The sequence below is a fragment of the Falco naumanni genome, chromosome 2, assembly GCF_017639655.2.
Source record: "Falco naumanni isolate bFalNau1 chromosome 2, bFalNau1.pat, whole genome shotgun sequence".
Taxonomy (NCBI): Eukaryota; Metazoa; Chordata; class Aves; order Falconiformes; family Falconidae; genus Falco; species Falco naumanni.
In genome coordinates this window covers 38,886,128-38,905,670 of record NC_054055.1, presented here as the reverse complement: position 1 = coordinate 38,905,670, position 19,543 = coordinate 38,886,128, and the positions used below count along the sequence as shown (strand labels likewise).

The window sequence follows — 19,543 nt, the reverse complement described above, 5'->3', positions numbered from 1 at the left end:
TGAGTAACAGTAGTTTAAGACAAAAAAAAAAAAAAAAATTCAACATGGAGAAAGGAAGAGGGAGGAAAGTGAGGAGAAAAGAGTCATACTTTTAATCTGAATTGAAACTTCCTATAAAAATAACAGCTGTTCAGCATAAAAAACAATTGCAAGAAATAGACACGATAAAATGAACACGGTTGTAAAAATACAGATAACAGGAACAGTAACGAAGCCCAGAACTCTGGAGAACTTGATCAATGCGACATAATGGGAACTGCTCAAGCATTACCTTCAAGAAATTCAACCAGATGGACCTCACGAGAAAAAGCAAACCTGCTATGGGATGCTGAAGAAGAAGGGAACTGCGGGTATATGTGAAGCTTTTTATGGAACTGTATTTTTTTAGACAAGTATGGGATTATTAATGGGGTATTTCGGTGAAGAACCAAAGGAGAGGAAGGATCAAGATGAACCCAGGAGGAGCAAGCACGAGAAAATGAAGAAGGAAGGAGATTAAACAGGACAGAGGAAAGTTGCAAATAAGCAGGCTCTTGCTCAATATACTTGCCAGGCCAACTCCTGCACATTATCACTGTAGCCTGTCTCACCTCCTTATTAAATTCTGTTTCTAAAAATCTTCTGTGTGATTAATTTCTCTATTGTGTGCGTGAGAGGACACATTTTTTAATCTGCTGGCAAACTTGAGACAGGATAAAATGGTGTAAGTTGGACAAGAAAGACCTGGAAGCTGAATACTGGAAAGACCATGGGTCTGAAGGCCATCTACCAGACAGACCACAGGTCTGGGCTCAGATACTGGACAGACCTACGTTACGTACACTCATGTAACCCTCCTGCAAACTTCAGGTCATACTAGCTAAGCTGGTCAAGAGGCATCTGAGGTGGGTACCAGAGATCAAGGGTCTTGGGGCCAAGAAAGACTCACGTGAGTGTGCGCACGTGCATGGCTGGGTATGAGATCTGTAACAGACTTTGAACCTGATAGAAACGGAAAGCATAAACCCATCAGAGTGACTCAGGTTTGTAAGAGCAATTTTGTGTCATGTGGGTGCCTGCAACTGTGTCCTTCTCTTGCCATGTTGTCTCCTTCAGTTGGCCTGTATGTATTGTACGCATGAGTGTGGGGTGTGTGCATGGGCCTGGTGGGACTATGTCCTCAGCTCTGCTGCCTGGCCCTCAGTACACTCCTATGGGTAGGAAAAACTAAGAACTTTAGTTCACGTTACCACTAGAAATAATGAATGCTGATCGTCGACAACAAATGTATCAATTTTCCTACCTACTTGCTACATGGTAAGAATTAAAAAGCAAATTTTAGCCTTAAAAAAAATACTTCCAAGCATCACATTATTAATAGCTCACAGAACGCTTATCAATTTGACTAAATTGGATAATGAGAATCTAGTTTTATTTTTACATACACTTGATTTACCCTAACTTTTAGAAGTCAAAAACGTTTGACTAAAATGACCGATGGCAGGTTTTTTGTGACATAAGCATACATGAGGCTTAGCATGTTTGTAATCTTGACAAAAACATATCTTACTGTAAAATTTATGATTTTGAAACTAATAATGTTTTTAATGCATGAATACATATGAATGTGTATTACTCAGAAAGACCCAGGAGTTTAATAAATATTTTCTTTTTAAAAATGAAAATATGACTTTTTGAGTCTTGTAACATTTAAATTTCTTTTTTTAGATTAAATTCTTAGAGCTTAAAAATACCTCTATCTCTTCTTTACAAATGGAACATGAAAATACTGGTTTTCTTTGATTTATATTTCTAACTTTTCTGTATCTTCATTATACTTTCTCACTTCTGTATAATACATACCAATCTTCTAGATTTTCTATCACCTCTAGAAAGGTTTATCTTCCTAATGAATTAAAAATCTTCCTTCGTGACATTCGTAATTTATACCGCTTCTCCTCTGATAGTAAAATCCTTGGACTTCCACTCTTTCTATTCCCAGCCTCAACTCTCATGTCTTAATGGTAATGACACATGAAATGATTGAACTGTTTGATGACCTCTGAATGTTTGCTGCCTTGTATACACCATTAAAGAAAAATGTGCATAAAATTCTAAAGTACTTCATTATAAATCATCTTATTTAATATTTTTAATATCAAATTAATTAAAGTCACTCGCACGGGAAAGTTGCTCTAACGGTAAAATTAGAAATGAGCAGAAGACTAGACTGGGCATGTGAATACACTGCTAGTTGGCAGGATTTCAGGATTGACTAAGAATTTAAGTGTCTCCTCTCAAGGGGTGTCCTTTAACCATCTTCTTAATTAAAAAATACTTTCTGAGCTGAGATAGATTGTCACCTCAGACAGCATCTAGTACATACGAGGACTCGGAACAACTTCAAGACTTATTCCCAAAGCATGCAGAGCAGTTGTAGTACTTCAATTTAAAGCCTTGAGGAAACACTGAAACATACACATATTCTTCTATAACTGGAAAAAGTTTACTGAAATTTCTATTCAATTTCACAGCATGTAGTGATTTTAGCTGTTGCCTAGGCACCTTAATGAAAATAGGTAGTTTTACTAGACACCAAAAAATCTGGATATAATAGATCTCCAAGCAACCTGCTTCTGTCACAGCTGCAGAGATTATCTCTTTCTACCCTTCTTCCACCTCTTTGACCTGCTTTCCAATAAGAAGTTATACGCATTCTCAAATGAGACAGTATTTTCTGTCTTTAGAAAGGCAATATTAATCTTCAAAATCTAGAAAGATGTAGTTAAGAACTAAAATGGCATTCATCTACTTAACAAGGATTACCTGTAAAATAGGACTTTAAGAAGTTTCATTTAGTTATAACCCACTATTCCACAAAGCAGCATGGAGAACTAAAACAGAGTAACTGCTAAGAAAAAATAACAACACATTTAAACATCGGCATGAATAACTCCACACAAAGCCAAGTAGTTAGGACGAATTCTTATTATCTCCTTTTCCCAAGCAACAGAAATTTTAGCAGTATGTTAATAGAAAAGGCCATCTGTTGCACATCTATATTAACAATAAATTTCTAATGTATCAGTTGCAGAAGTAGGACTATTGGATGATCAAATAAATTATTTCTACTCTACATAATGTGATCATAATATAAATGCAACAAGGGGACTTTGAAGTGTGTTGAAACTTTCAGTTACAGAATTTTTTTAAATAGTATGGGAAAATTAAAGTAATAGTAAGTGTTAGCACAGAAAGAAAGCAGAGAATTTCAAAACAGTGAACATGAGCATCTTTTTTTTCCAGGTCTATTTACTGTGACATCCAAAAGCTGCTCACAAAACACCTCACATCTATTCTAACCTTAAGGTATGTAAAATCTAGTAAACTTATGTTTTCCATGAAGAAGATGATACTGTGCTAAAAGCTTCCCAGGGGAATACATCACACACAACAGTCTGGAACGAGGAGGACATGCTAACCGACTGTTTAACATTCAAGCACAACCCATTCCAAATGAAAACTGCCAAATAACAGTAAGCATTACTTTGTCAACAGTAGTCTATGACAAAAACCCAGAGATGAGAAAACTACAGATTCTTCTTGAATTTGTGCTGTTTGGCCTGATCACCAAGAAACTGAAGGGAATCTACAGCTTCTTCAACAGAAAAAGTTGTGATGACGGATTGTCTATTGCAGCTACTGTTCTTTGCTTCTACTTCTTCTTGTCACACCTCCTATGAACCATTGCTAACGTTCCCAGAAAAGCAACAGTTCCTACAGGGCAGTAACAAATATTAATTTGGCATTAAACAAGAATACATTGTACGCTACTCTGCCAAACAGCAAGACGCATCAGCCAGTCATCATCATTGTAACTGGACATTCGGGAACACGGCTTGAAAAATCAATTTTGAAATTAATGACAAGGCTTTTATCATCTACTTGGTAGTTTTAAGATGACTACTAGCATTTCTCAGTTTGAAACCATCACTCAGTTGTTATACTTATTTTAGCTTTTGTATGTGATGACCCAAGAAAACCATACAGAACCAGTCACATTCCCCTGCTTACAAGAAATCAGCAGGACCTGCTGCAGTTGGAAATGCCAGCCAACACAATTTAAAAAGAACTGCTCTATGCACAATGGAATTTAAGTAGTACGGTTTCCTGTCACCCTCTGCTGTGGATTTTATCATGTTCAATAACATGGTTAAAACTCAGACAGTGGCCCTTCCCACACCAGTGGCAATGATTTGGGTTTCTCCTTACAACTTGAATTGTATTTTTATGCAACTTTATGGAAGCATGTCTTTGAGAGAGCTACCCCACAAAGTCAGTACCTCTTTTGTCACATATCTCCTGCAGACAACACTGGTGGCAGAGAACATAAGGGTAACTGCAGCAAAATCAGGTGAGATGCTCAGATGCAGAGGGAACAAAAGCAAGAGTCTACGTGATACTGATGTTACACAGCATCATTCAAACCACTACAAAACTATGGTCTGTAGTTATGGGATGCATATTTGAAGAAGAAAACTGACCAATTAATTTCTTGAGAAAAAGTAGTTTGAGAAAGTCTTTGACAGAGGCTAAAAAAGCTCAATCCACACAGCTGATGGCTAAAATATAGGTCAATTATGTCTTATACATAGCTACTAGGGATGCAAATTTTGATAGCTGTCTATACGGCAAGAAAGACAATATTACACAGCAGTTAGAAGCTGAGTATAGAAAATTCATATCAGAAATGAAAATATTTTTTTAATGCTTATCTTTAATTGCTGAAACAATTAACCTTACAGTAGAATTACTTCACCACCACTAAATCAAAACTGCATGTCTAAATTCCTCTTCCAGTCAAAGCCTAGCTGATGGAGCAAGAAACAGAGACTACAGCCCATGACTTTCTCCCTTCAACTGAAATGGCCCTATTAACAGACTACACAGACATGCCACCTCTCACTTGCTTTTTCTGTGACCCTGCTAATGCTGTAGCTCGCTGCACAGGAGGTTCAGTTTAGCAGAAAGAGCAGAAATGTCCACCCCAAGCACAGCCTGTCTCCTGCGAGAACTGAAGAGGCAATTCTGCACAATCTGAAACTGAAAAGTTTTCGGCCTTCTATGTCCTGGGTCAATGCTCTAACAAAAACCATTGTTATGTTTCTCACCACATACCACATTTAATAACAAATAAATATACAATTACTAAAAAGTTAGTCTCTGAGTCTTTCCAAGATGTGGATGACTTCCAAAACCTTTAGTGGCTTTGGATCCTGAGTGGATGGAAGCACCATCCTTTTCTCAGTCCCTAAGAACAAAAGAGAGCAAAAAATTTCTAAAACATGCCTGGTTCTCAGCATTTCGTCCATTATTCTTTAACTCTATAGTCAAAGCTCTCAGCACTGTTTTGTTCTTCCCAATAATCCTTGTGTTTACTTATTTAAACTGGCACAGATGGATGAATTGTTCCTCGTAACAGAAGAAAAATAAGAGGATTAATGGAAAAAATCTTCTGTATTCCGTAGCAGAAATAATCCAAGTGCAAGCAAAGGCAGCTAGTTAACAGCAATTTTGTCTACTGCTTTTGTTATCTCTCAGAGTCAGCAGGTTTCTCTTGCCAGCCAAAATTGGAACTACTTAATTTCAACACAGAAATATTTTCATAGGTGTCACCAATCATTCACAGTTAAAAATAATCAAATAGATATGCAGTATAAAACAATGGGTTTGTTTGTTTGTTTTAATTCTTTGCATTTCATTTAAATAAAGTACGTTTACTATACGCTATGTTAAATTTACAATTAAAGAACTAGCAGATCATGGAGCCAGGTATTTAATAGTTTTGACAGCTGTAATTACTTACAATAATTAACTGAAAACTTTGAAATCAGGAGATGAAATGTAAAAACCCCTCACAAGACACCATGTACAGGGCAAAAGACTAACACCTTACTTTTTTTTAACTATTTTGTACTACTTTTTTTAAAAAATTTATCTTCTTTTCAGACACTATCCCCTCCAGATCACACAAGTAATTTTTGAAGAAAAGGTGGCTTGACAAAGGATTAAAAAATACTTAGCTCAGCTCAGTGAAACAGTCTTTTGTTTTTGCTTCCACACAGACTCAGTCATTTAAGAAGAAAATACAACCTCTCCAAAGTGTAAAGAAACCTAATGCTTGCAATAATGATTCAATTTTAACCATCATGGGTAATCATATGCTCCTAATCATATATATGGATTAGTGCGATAGTAGAGGTGTACTCATTTATTCAAAGTCACTATTCCTATATAAAGGCCATATCTCTGAATATTTAAAAAGCAAACCGGGATTTAAGAGACCATATAAGACAGCAAGGGGCCAAAAATACTGCAAAAAAAATCAAACTTCTTTTACATTCAGTGGAAGCTGTACTACACTACAAATAAATGCAGAAAAACCTGTCTGCCTGGGCCCTCCCCTAGTACAGTTACTCTGTGGAAAAATCCATGAAGAGACCTTACTCTTGACTATGTAACGTTCTAGATTTGAGCTGTTTCTAGAAGTTTCCCCAATGTGCCTTTAATTTTTGACCACTACTTTTATAATCCTAAGACAGAACTACATTTCTACTGTTAACAACTGACAGGATAAAATGAAATCAAAAAGGTGGTCGTAATACATATCCTGTTTTCTGCAAACACTGGGATGCAGACTTCATGATGAAAGAGTTCACAATCATAAGTATCATCACTGTGCAAACACCATTAATAATCACGTCATCGTAGTTTGCATGGAACTTAAGACAACTAACAAATAAGAACTTGAAGGAGACTACAACCACAGATGCATAAAAAAATCGCAGAAAAATAACACTTGCAATAAATGATATTTAAGATGTGTTTGAATTAACCAGACTGCACAGGTTCTCTCAAACCTAACAAAGGAAAAAAGCAGTTTTAAAGACACAAATAGCCTGCAATTCAGCATATGCCTATGTATTTCTTGAAAAAAATCCATTTAAAGTAGACTACAAGATAAAAATAAAACCTGACATACACAGGCACAATTCTACAGGCTACACATATTCAGTAAGGGAAATAAATAAATAAAAAAAGACAGCCCACTGACTTCCAAATAACAGGAAGTACAAGAACGTGTATTATTATTTCTTCAGATGGAAATAAAAAAAAATGACAGAAATACTAAGAAATATTCAAAAATAATTAGAACACTTTCTGAACGCTTAAAAAATAGTCTTTTTGAAGAAGTTTGGGAGCGTTTGGTTTTGGCTTTTTTTTCTTCAGAAAAGTGTGACTCGGGAATAGTACACCAGGCTGCATACTGATCATTCAGATAATGCTAAAGAAACCAACATAGTGTTAAACAACACAAAACCAAAACCCTTGTGTCATGTTAGGAAATATACCAGAACTTCACCAACTGAAGGAGTACAAAGCCTTTATAAAGTTCTCATAGAATTATGTTTTTCTTCTTATGACATTTATGGAATCTTTTTATTTTTATTTAAGAGGGAAAGAATACACAAAAGCAAAGTATATTTATCTTTAAAACACAATATTGAGGATTATAAACTGAAGCATAACACTGTTTTTTACACATTATGTTGGCTAGATACATGTACTAAAACCCAAAGGATCATAAAAGTTCCCCGAAGCAAACGCTATCAATCAGTAATATCATTTTAAAAGAAGCAATTCACTCATTTCACAATTCTTGGTAAGCTACTATAACTTACTTATTGTTGGTAGTTTTGTAGTAAGAAAGGCATATAACCACAGTGATTATTTCTATTATTTTTCCTTTAAATGTCTTTCAGTCACACGTAAAAGCATTCTTTGTCTTTCAATATAAGCACCAAATTTATTCAAAGAAAAACCAGTGTCCATAATGTGAGAGAAAACTCTACCACCCTTTTCATTTTCTGTTCACTGTAAATATCTAACTCAACTTTGTTAAGCAAAATGAGTTGCCAAAAGATGTATTTCAAGCATAATTCCCTACACAGGCTTTTGAAAATGTGATTATATTCATTACCTGAACAGTTCACAAAACTGCATCAGCTAATTCAGAATACTGGTGTATTTGAAAGGGATTTTCTTTAAGTATTTTAAATTTCTGAGAAATACAGTGAAGACTCATGACACAAATTTTTAATCTACACCTAGCTGCATTTCATAAAGAAAGCCACAAACTTGTGGATACTCACCATAAACAAACTATAAACAACATACGTAAGAAAAGGAACACTATCATAGCTTTTTTGTTCGCTTTCTACAAACTGTTTTAGTAAGACCTAGACCCAACTAAAACATAAAACATTCAGCTATTTAAAATCACTTATTTTGCATGCCAAAAAAGACACTGTTGCAATGAAATACAACCTAGGTACAGCAAAAATATAGTATTTACTATCAAAAAACCCTATAAGCCAACATTTATAAGCAAATGCTTTTCTGTTGTCTTATAACTTAGCATGTCATAAAAATGTTTAGTAAAATTTGAATGGCTCACAGCACACCTAATTCTACCAGCTGCAGCAAGAGGCCCCTGTTTTGATAGCAGGCTCACTAGCTCCTAAGCCCACCTGCCTAGGCAAGTTTTCTATGACAAAACATGTGTCATTTTCTTTGTTGCTCTTTCCTCTTTTTGTGGATAAAGGTATCCTCTGCACAGCTCCAAGAACTGTATTTCTGACTGCTGCATTTCCTTCCATTTGAATATGCTGACCTTTAGTTGCTACACGCTGCAAAAAATTTTCCGACTAATGCAAAATGCTATAGTGCTTATTGCAAGTAGCAACCACAAATGTGCAGCTGCAAAGCTCCAAAAGATCTAACAAAATAATTCTTGAAAAAAATATGCTATGCATTTAATGGAAAGCAAATGGTCCTAATAATTGTCACAGAAAACTGGGATTTTCATGCACTGACAGAGCCTACGTGGCTTTAAGTTCTCATTTCTTATCAGAACATTCAGCAATGACTCTCAAACTCAACTAACCTTAATTTCACTCCTAAAGCAAAAAAAGACAAGTATTTATACAATTTTAATACATATAAGCTACAAACAAAAATAATACATTCAACAAAAGATCTGTCACACACTAACCAGAGTGATGGGGATGTTCTATTTCCGATGCAGGTGCCTACTGACATTGCAGCCGTTCACACCTTTCCCAACAGGGCAACCTGTTCACTTTCCTTTACTACAAGCTTATTTTCCACTTTCTCCATGTTACTTTTCTTTTTAAATCCCAAATCCATTGAAAATATGCAAAGCAAGAATTTGTTATTAACAGTCAACAAAGAGTATTTTGGGACTTAAGTTAAAAAGTAATCATGTATAAAAACCAGTCATTCCTTAAATGCACTCATTCTTTAGACAACTCCAAAATACCAAACGGTTCATATAAACTAATACGAACTTTTTCCTCCCTTTATGAATATATGTCATTTTATAGGGGAAAAAAAAATTACAACTCCATCACAAAACCTTCATGTTAAATAATGGAAGCAGATATTTTCATTTCACGTTGGCCACTGAAACACCTCCAAGGCCATACCCAGAAGAAAAAATGATCTCCATTTACTACTCAGCTTACTGCGAGTAATATTACAGCAGCCTCTTGAGACCTCAAGGTGCATGGAGTTTCCTCTTTTTTTCTTTTAATGCATCTGTCAAAGTTTCCAAAGGACTGAATAATTTAGACCTAAACAGGCATCCTGGTGCATAGACTACACTCTCATATGGCTTCTTAAGAAAAAAAAAGTAACTAAAAGGACATTAAAGAAAAATCCCAGATCTTTTGCACTCAATCTGAGGGATTATTTGGCTTCCGTCTTTCTAAAATCCTTCCTTTCCTTCAGTCCTTACAGGTATTAAACAGGAAAACCAGGTGGAAACGTGCTTAAGTATTTTACAGCAACCAAACCCCTCCATGCTCTCCCCCTCCCTTCTCCTTCCCCCCCATCCCCAAGAGGAGGAATACAAAAACAATTAAGCTTACCACAATTACTAGATTCTTAAATGGGCAGCATGCAAAATATTCTGTTTATAAACTGAGGAAGAAGGACTACAATTATGGCTTTTATCTTTATAAACTCAGCAACAAAGAAGTCAATTAAAGTTGCAAGAGCTTTTATCAAATTAAATTAATCAACTGGGATTTATGTCACCTTATTTCAAAATTACTGACTTTCAGACATCTAAGCCTGAATCACACACTCTTAAGCTCTTCTGTAATCAAGACAAGTATGAACGACCACAGTGCAATTTATTTGACCTTTCTTCAAAGGACAGTAATAGCTCTCTCTAGCACTCGGGTATTTTTACAGCCAACTGTGAAAGAAGCTCTAAGAATCCTCTTTTAGATGACAAAGTTAGGGAAAAGTATTCCACTAACACTGTCCAATATTGAATGCAGATACATTACTTTCAATAACTTACCCTCTACTGTTAGAGTACCCATTTTGGATTCCAAGAAATCAAACAGTGTGCTTGGTGCAGATGGTCTGGCATTTCCTAGCTCCTCTTCATCTTCAGGTCTTATTCGGCCTCGGCCCTTTCCTTTACCTGTAAAGTAAAGCAAAAGTTATTTGTGAGTGGGGAATGAAAAAATAAATTTTAAAAGTGTATAGACTTTTAAATTTGATTTCTGAAATATATTTTCTATCTTTAAAAAATTCTATCATAGACAAAACAGATGCAGATATTCTCCATTTAAGGCTATTCAGATCTATGACTTCAAATTCGAAAAATCTGACAAGGCCATAATACACAGAGGCTTTTTTAAGTATTTGCTTTCAGGTTTGCAAAGCGTTCTAGCTTGCAGGAAAAAACCATGCAGATACACCCTTCCATAACTATGGTAATAATCCACCATAAACAAACTCCTTTGCTCGTAAACACTGTTTTAAAGCATTTCATTGCAAGTTTTACCTCGAGGTGGTGGTCCCTGAATGGGTTTTTGTTTACTGCTGTTCAGAAGAAAATTTAATGCTGCCTCTAGGCTGTTACTGTTATCCATAAGTGCCTGTCTTGCTGCTTCTTTGCTGAAACCCATCTCTGTTATGTGTTTTAGAGCCTTTTCATCAACCTGAAATAAAAGTTACACAAAGAACTGATCATAAGATACAACACAGACCCTATAAAACCACCAGATTTTACTTTAATTTTTCATTATTTTTAACTGAAATATATTTCATTGATGATAAATATTTAAGTTTTTACATAAAATCTTCACATATGATCTTTCATGTGCAAACAACTTGCTAGTAGAGGGTGTTTTAATATTATGATGATGATGATTAATTCATCAGTTCTTAGTTCTAATATTATGTGGTTTCAAGCAAAATTTTCCCCTAGACTACCTCTTCCCCTGCTGTACACAGGAATAGTACAACAGGCTAATATACTTTCTCTGAGACGAAAACTAAAAGGAATCTCACAAAGTAATACCAGTATAAAAACTAGCTATTTGTTCCTGTTTGAATGCTTTCATAACTTTTACAGACAATTATCTCAGTTATACACTCAGGTATACACTTCTTAAAACATGCAGAAAATGTAATTGCTAAAGGTTCTGTAGAAGAAAGCAAAGAAATACAAACAACTTCCTCAGAAAAACAAACTCTCTTATTTTAAACGGTATAAAGCATGATGGCAAGAGGCAAAGCAGGAATCAGAGCAGTAATTACAGAAAATAACCTTACTTCTGCACTGTGCTTTAAAACACTGAAGCAAGAACTGCCTCTTTCAGTGCAGACAGACCTACATGCAGTAAACATGAAATGGGACTAGGCCCTCTGTTCTGCCTCATTTCACACCCAAACAAAACTATGCCAGTTATTAATCTACAGCAACAGTTGCAACCAAATACATTCTTAACTCAAGCCCTATAAATAACATTTTGCCTACAGGTTCCAAAATAGTTATATTGTGACCTTCCCCCAAAAAAAAACAAAAACCCAACAACAAACCAAAAACACAACCAAAAAACCCACCAACCCCCAAAAACACCCACAAAACCAAAAAAACAAACAACCAAACCCAACAGAGTCTAACCTCCAAGATACACAAGCCCTTCTTTTTCCCACTGCTTAGAAGAACATGAAGTTTAATTGCTAGAATGAATTAAATTACAATCGTATTACAGTTGTATAGCAAATAACATTTAGCCCTTCCTGTTGAATTTTCTACAGACTTGTGATGTAATTTCTCCAATTATGATTTCTCCTGATGTTTTAATACATTCACTTTTTGTCTTAATTCCTGCTACACACTGTGCTCTGGGACAACAGACAGGAGAAGGTCTCCTTTTCGGCGCAGAGACACAAAATCAGTGCTTGTGATTGCTATCTCTATACAGAAGTACTTCAATACAGTAAGCCAGAATACGTAACAACTCAAGTAACTTTCCTAACTATGCTTAGCTATGCAAGAATCGCTGTAATGGTGCAAGGCACAACTTTGCAGCACTTGACTACAACTCCCACGTGCTCAGCAATGTTAACTCCAATGCTTTCACGTAGCCTTCTTCATTCCCAAACTCAACAACACTCTTAATTTAACTGTTCAAAAACTAAGTAAAGGAATAGCAATTTAAAAGGTCTTTGAAGATCAATAGGGCAGAAATATGACCTCAGCGTCTACAGCAAATCATCATCCCACTTGAGTCTGACTTCAAGTTGCCTAACTAATGTCTTATTTTTAATAGGCCATTCTCGTAGATTCTTCTGTATGGCAACAAGGGTCCAACTGAGAGTACTTGCTCAGCAAATCTGCTTCACTCATCTTTGTAGGTATGCAGCTGGTTTGGATGAGAAACCTCTAGCCATTACTCCTGCTCCACCTCCTTTCAATGGTGGAAATTCTGTGCATGACAGCTACATTCAAAGACCAGTGGGAACTGAAGACTCACAGATACAGTACCTGTACTCTCAGCTATGGATTAAAAAAAAAATAAATCTTCGATAGGTCACAAATTGAGACCCAAGGGAATGGCAATTTCCCAGATACAAAGACTGTGAAAAAAGGTAGCATCCTAAGTATCTTTGGGCGTCAAAAACTCTCTCTTCAACTACATTTACGCAGCACAAACCTTGTTTCTCCTATACAAAACTGGAAAGGCAAAGAAAACTGTAGGAAGTATCCTACAAGGATTATTAAGAGAGAAGGATGATTGACCTCCACAATCTATTGTCTGCCTATGAATAAAAAGAGAAAAATCACATCTTTGTTTCTTGTTTTGTAGGTAGGTTTCTTGGAAGGTAACACACCAAATGGATCCACATTTGCTTCTTTTAAACAGCAACTAGGTATGTTAAATGACTTAATACTAAGCTTTGATAAATTGAAAGTATTGCCATTTTATATCAGTAATATAAGACATTACTTACAATGTAACGCAAACTTCTTGCAACTCAGAAAAAACAAAAGATAATACTTTAAACAACTAATTTAAATGGGGAGGGGGGGAGGGGGGCGTGGTGTTGCTGTTGGCATTTTTATCTATCTGTTTGGTTGTTGGGTTTTTAAATCTATTTAGGTTGAGACACAGTTGTCAAGAATGTACCGGGCAGAGGGATAACTAAATGACCTCTTGAGGCCCTTTCAGGCTGTGTTTCTACAGTTCTGTATCGACATTTCTGAGCACAGTGCTGAAGGCAGCACTGCTGGAGGTTCTCCTTGCTCTGAGATGACAACAGACACTATTAGGACAAAATTATAACAGGCAGTTACTGTTCCTAAATATCTTTTCTTCTCATTCTTAAACCTTCGTTAAAGGTAAATAAGATGAAAAATATTCAACAATAAATTATATTTATAATCAATATTTTAATACTGGTTCACTGAATTACTATATTGTTGTGATAGCTCTTTCAGTCTTTCATCATTCAAATCAGAATCATTGTTATTACATACTTGGAAATTCCTCTCCAGAGTTGTTCTTGAAAAAAATATTTCCTCCATCATAAACTTTTAGATTACTGAAGTAATCAAAACAAACATCAATAACTTCTCATTTTATACCCACCTAATTCAATGCAGTGATCCCAAAGAACACTTCTCAGTAAGTATAAAGTTAAGAAATACATTGGAAGGTGATATTACGGGTTAAGGGGAAAAATTCAGATTCTCTAATGGTAACCTGCCTTACTCAAAAGGGAACAGTACTTGTTACCATGTAAGCATGACATTCTCATGTCACAACAGTAGTATTTTTACTTGGTTGTTTTAAGTGTCAGAGCACCACTTGGTTTTCTTGCTGTCAAAGCAATGGTTGAAAACAGATTCTTAAAATAAATATTAAATTAATTCAGAAGAAAAGCTACATTAAAATTAATTAATAAACCACAGAATGGTGTGGGCTGGAAGGGACCTTAAAGATCATCTGGTTCCAACCCCACTACCATAGGCAAGGACACCTTCCACTACAGCAGGTTGCTCAAAGCCCCACCCAGCCTGGCCATGAACATATCCAGGGACAGAGCATCCACAGCTTCTCTGGGCAACCTGTTCCAGTGCCTCATCACCCTCATAGTGAAGAGTTTCTTCCTAATACCTAATCTAAATCTACCCTCTTTCAATTTAAAACTATTACCCCTTGTCCTATCACTAATATTCCCTGGTAAAAAGTCCCTCTCCAGCTTTCTTGTAGAGCTCCTTTAGGTACTGGCAGGCTGCTACAAGGTCTTCCCAGAGCCTTCTCTTCTCCAGGCTGAACAACCCCAACTGTCTCAGCCTGTCTTGATAGGAGAGGTGTTCCAGCCCTCTGATGATCTCTGTGGCCCTTCTCTGGGCTCACTCCAACAGGTTCATATCCTTGTTATGCTGGGGGCTCCAGAGCTGAACACAGTACTCCAGGTGGGGTCTCACAAGAGTAGAGCAGAGGGGGAGAATCACCTCCTTGGATCTGCTGGGCCACACTTCTGATACAGCCCAGGATATGGCTGGTTTTCCAGACTGCAAGTGCACGTTGCCAGGTCATATTGAGGTTTTTGTCCACCAGCAACCCCAAGTCCTTCCTCCCCAGGGCCACTCCCAATCCATTCTCCATCCAGCCTGTATTGATAGTGGGTGTTGTCCCAACCCACGTGCAGGACCTTGCACTTGGCCTTCTTGAACTTCATGAGGTTCACTTGGGCCCAGCTCTCTCAAGGTCTCTCTGGACGGCCTTCCTTCCCTCCAGCATGTCAACCACACCACACAGCTTGGTGTCACTGGCAAACTTGCTGAGGGTGTACTCCATCCCACTGTCCATGTCACCAACAAAGATGCTGAACAGCACCAGATCCAGTACAGACCCCTGAGAAGCACCACTCATCACCAGTCTCCACTTGGACACTGAGCTGTTGACCACAAGTCTTTCAGTGTGACCATCCAGCCAATTCCTTATCCATCAGGTAGTCCACCGACTGAATCCATGTCTCTCCAGTTTCGAGACAAGGACATCATGTGGGTCAGAGTCAAATGTTTTGCACAAGTCCAGGTAGATGACATCAGCTGCTGTTCCCTCATCCACTAACACTGTAACCCCGCTGTAGAACTCCACCAAATTGTCAGGCATGATGCGCCCTTAGTGAAGCCATGCTGGCTGTCACCAATCACCTCCTCATTTTCCATGTGCTTTAAAATAGCTTCCAGGAGAATCTGCTCCATGATCTTAACAGGCACCAAGGTGAGACTGACCAGCCTGTAGATTTTCGGGTTTTCCTTATTTCCCTTTTTAAAAAACAAGGATTATGTTTCCCCTTTTCCAGTCCATGGCAACTTCACTGGACTGCTACAGCTTCTCAAGTATGATGGACAGTGGCTTAGCCGCTTCATCCACCAGTTCCCTCTGAATCCATTTCACCAGGTCTCACGGACTTGTGCGGCTTCAGTTTCCTTAGTTGGTCTTGAACCAGATCTTCTCCTACATTGGGCAGTTCCTCACTCTCCTAGTCCTTGCCTTTTCTTTCCGTGACTTGGGCAGTGTGGCTGGAACACTTACCAGTGAAGACTTTGGCAAAAAAGTCATCGAGTACCTCAGCCTTCTTCATATCCCAGGTAACCAGATACCCCATTTCCTTCTGGAGAGGGCCCACATTCTTTCTGCTCTTGCTTTTATCACCAACATACCTACAGAAGCTTTCCTTGTTGCCTTTGATGTCCCTAGCCAGATTTAATTCCATCAGGGCTTTAGCTTTCCTAACCCGATCCCTGGATGCTGAGACAGTTTCTCTGTATTCCCCCCAGACTACCTGCCCTTGGTTTCTACTCTCTGTAGGCTTCCTATTTGTGTGGAACTCCTTGTGCAACCATGCAGGCCTCCTGGCTTTTTTTGCACAACTTTGTCTTTGTTGGAACACACTGCTGCTGAACACAGAAGAGGTGTGTTCATATCCATGAATATTAACCAGCTTTTTGGGCACTTCTTCCCTCCACGGCTCTATCCCATGGTATTCTATCAAGCACATCCCTGAAGAGGCCAAAGTCTGCTCTCCAGAATTCCAGATAGCAATCTTGTTGCACACCCTCCTCACTGCCCTAAGGATCCTGAAGTCCACCATTTTGTGGTCACTGCACCCAAGGCTGCTCTTAAGCTTCACATTCCCCACCAGCCCCTCCCCGCTGGTCACAGGGTCCAGCGTGGCACCTCTACTTGTTGGCTCCTCTATCACTTGGAGAAGGAGGTTATTGCCAAATCATTCCAAGAACCTCCTAGATTGCCTATGTCCTGCTGTGTTGTCCCTCCAACAGATACCAAGGTGGTTCAAATCCTCCATTAACATGCAAGACTGTTAAGCTTATCTAAACAAGAAAATAAAACTATACTGTTATGTCCTGTTCCACACACACTACTACTTTTCTTTTGCGAGGACTTGGATTTAGAACTTACTAGGTAAGACATCAATTTATTATTACTTGATTTTTTTTTTTTTACAAAAAATCACATTGAAACTCATAAGTAACTCAGTAAAGTATAAAAATACCTTAAGTATTCCAAACAGACTTCAAACTAAATTGAAAGGTCAGCCCCTATTCCTCAGGGCCTCTTGGTTTTATTTTTGTTACATTTGTTTTTTGTTTGTTAACAGTACATGTTTAAGGTTCCATTTAAGTCTTCCACCTTACCAGTTCTCGGTAGACACCTTCATTCTTTCCCTCAGGTTTTGTTATCTTCTCTTTCTGGAACAGTTCCCTGTTTCGATTCCCTCCAGCACTCACACTGAGATTACTTCTGCTACTACCACCACCTCCTCCAAATGTCTTAGTCTTTAGAGAAGCACAAAAAAAAAAAACATTTCAGTAAACAGAAATTATGGAAATAAGCCTTAATATTTAGCTAGTAGCAAAAGTGCGGTAAATTTGATGCAGTGATATTTTTATGATTATACTTGCATCAACAAATAAAGGACTAATTTACACATACAAAAAAGATTAATTTATTAGGTAGGTATTTTTTCCCCCTATGCCCAAATGAGGCTGTAAAAAGGGTATATCATTCTAGTTTTTATGACTTCCCAAGCAAACCTTGGGAAAAATAAACTAAAAAGAAAACCAAGGAAGGGCATAAAACCCTGACATGTTAGAACTGAACTTCCTAGGTATTCATTCCGACTGAATGCAGGGAATCATGAGGTTTTGAGAACTGAAAAAAAGCAGTCGAAAATTGATAACCTGTATTTACTACTTAACTCTCTTTAGCTAAATTGTAAAAAACACTTTTTTTAAAACTTGCACCAAATAAAAATCATATCTACAATAAAACATTTAATATACATTTATTAGCCTTACTTAAATAAGAACATACTCATCAATCCAAAGGACACAGTTTGATTCCTCTTTTTAAAGATATATGTAGAATTATAAGAATGCAAACATCAGAAAGCTCTTGTCATTTAAGAAATACTTAAGAAGAAAAGATCAATCACAGTAAGTAAAATGCTGTAACACATGCATTCTAACCTCCTTGCTCTTTGCTACTTCTGCAATAGCAGCTGTTCTCTGCTTTTCAAATTCATCATTGTCCACAACAGTTTTTACAGTATTTGTCATTTGCAGAGTCTTTCTGCGATCAAGCTCTCTACTGTCCACTTGCACATGAGATGCACATTTCTGAAAAAGCAAAAGAAAGTTTGAATTCACTCTTCTGCCTACCCTCAATTGAAAAAAATAAAGGATTACTCTATTACAGTAGCACAACTTTATCTAAAGAACATGATAGTAAAAGCATACACCTAGGACATCTAACATGCCTTAGCGGAAAGCACACTCCTCAGGTCCCATAGAAAGGCCAAAAAGAATGACTAATGTTTTAAGCTTAGTTCATGGTGTAGCTCATATAATTCTTGTAAATAGCTTCAGCATTTAAGGAAGGACTATGTTACTGTCTACAAGATCTGACCAAAGAATCAAAGGCTCCACATACTAAATAAATTTTAATTTGAAATTGAGAGGAAAAATGTTAAATTTTTAAATAAAATAGCAAATTGACAAGGATCAACATTTTTTTTTTCAACAGGCACATTTTTTAGATCCAAGTCATCATGACCTAAGATGTATTGATAGTCTTTATCTACCTGGAACCAGGTCCCCTAGATAACACGATACAGGGTATTTTTTGCAAAATAGCAGAAAGAGAAGTACACTATACCTGTCCAAAAGGTACAAAAGGGGGAGGGCCACCTTCTGTCCCAATGTTACTCCTATTGTGTTTTGCTAAGCTCTGTAAAAGAAAGTTGTTGATTCATAAATTGCAAGATAAACATTTTCAGCATAAAAAGTAAGGATATACTGGAAAACCTGGAGCACTTAAGGATAATGCTGGATGAGGGGCAGGGAAACAAAGAAAATAATGAAAATTTGCAAAGTCACATATGCAACACATACAGCAAGTGCAGAAAAACCAGCTATATATCAAAATCTACACTAACAGAACAAAGGGACACATAAATAGGCATCAGATGTTCCTTTACACAGTGCCCAGTGAACTTGCTGCCACTAGCCATTGTAAAAGGCATAGTTCCAGCATGTTTAAAAAGAGATTGGACCAATTCAGCCTAGAGAAGGCTCAGTGGGATCTTGCCAATCTACACAAATACCTGAAGAGAGACTGTAAAGAAGATGGAGTCAGACCCTTTCCACTGGTGCCCACTGACAGGACAAGAAACCATGGGCACAAACTGAAACACAGGAGGCTCCTTCTGAACATTAGAAAACACTTTTTTTACCATGAGGGTGACTAAGTGCTGGCACAGGTTGCCCAGGGAGGTTGTGGACTCCCCATCCCTGGAGATATTCAAAAGCTGCCTGGACACTGGCCTGGGTAACAGGCTCTAGGTGGCCCTGCTTGAGCAGGGAGGGTTGGACCAGATGACCACAGAGGTTCCTTCCAACCTCAACCATTCTGTGAAATTCATGAACTCATGCATAAGCAAATACTGAAAGGATTAGTCAGGATTGTATCCCCTGATAAAGCATAATACAACAATTCTGGATGCCAAGGCTGTATAAGAGCTCGGGCCGTGTGCTATCCTTAAAAATCATGTCTTTTTGACACTGTTGGAAACA

The 19,543-nt window shown here is 37.4% G+C and overlaps 1 protein-coding gene across 2 annotated transcripts in view; it reads right to left on the bottom strand.

Annotated features, from left to right (window-relative positions):
• TDRD3 (tudor domain containing 3) overlaps positions 1–19,543 on the bottom strand; it is a 109,751-nt gene that overhangs the window by 27,139 nt on the left and 63,069 nt on the right. For both annotated transcript variants that reach the window (XM_040584084.1, XM_040584085.1), the window contains 5 exons: positions 18,627–18,698; positions 17,939–18,088; positions 17,105–17,245; positions 10,925–11,081; positions 10,433–10,558 (listed from right to left, as the gene is read on the bottom strand). In XM_040584084.1, coding sequence (XP_040440018.1) covers positions 10,433–10,558; positions 10,925–11,081; positions 17,105–17,245; positions 17,939–18,088; positions 18,627–18,698 — 646 coding nt within the window. The remainder of the gene's footprint in view (positions 1–10,432; positions 10,559–10,924; positions 11,082–17,104; positions 17,246–17,938; positions 18,089–18,626; positions 18,699–19,543) is intronic.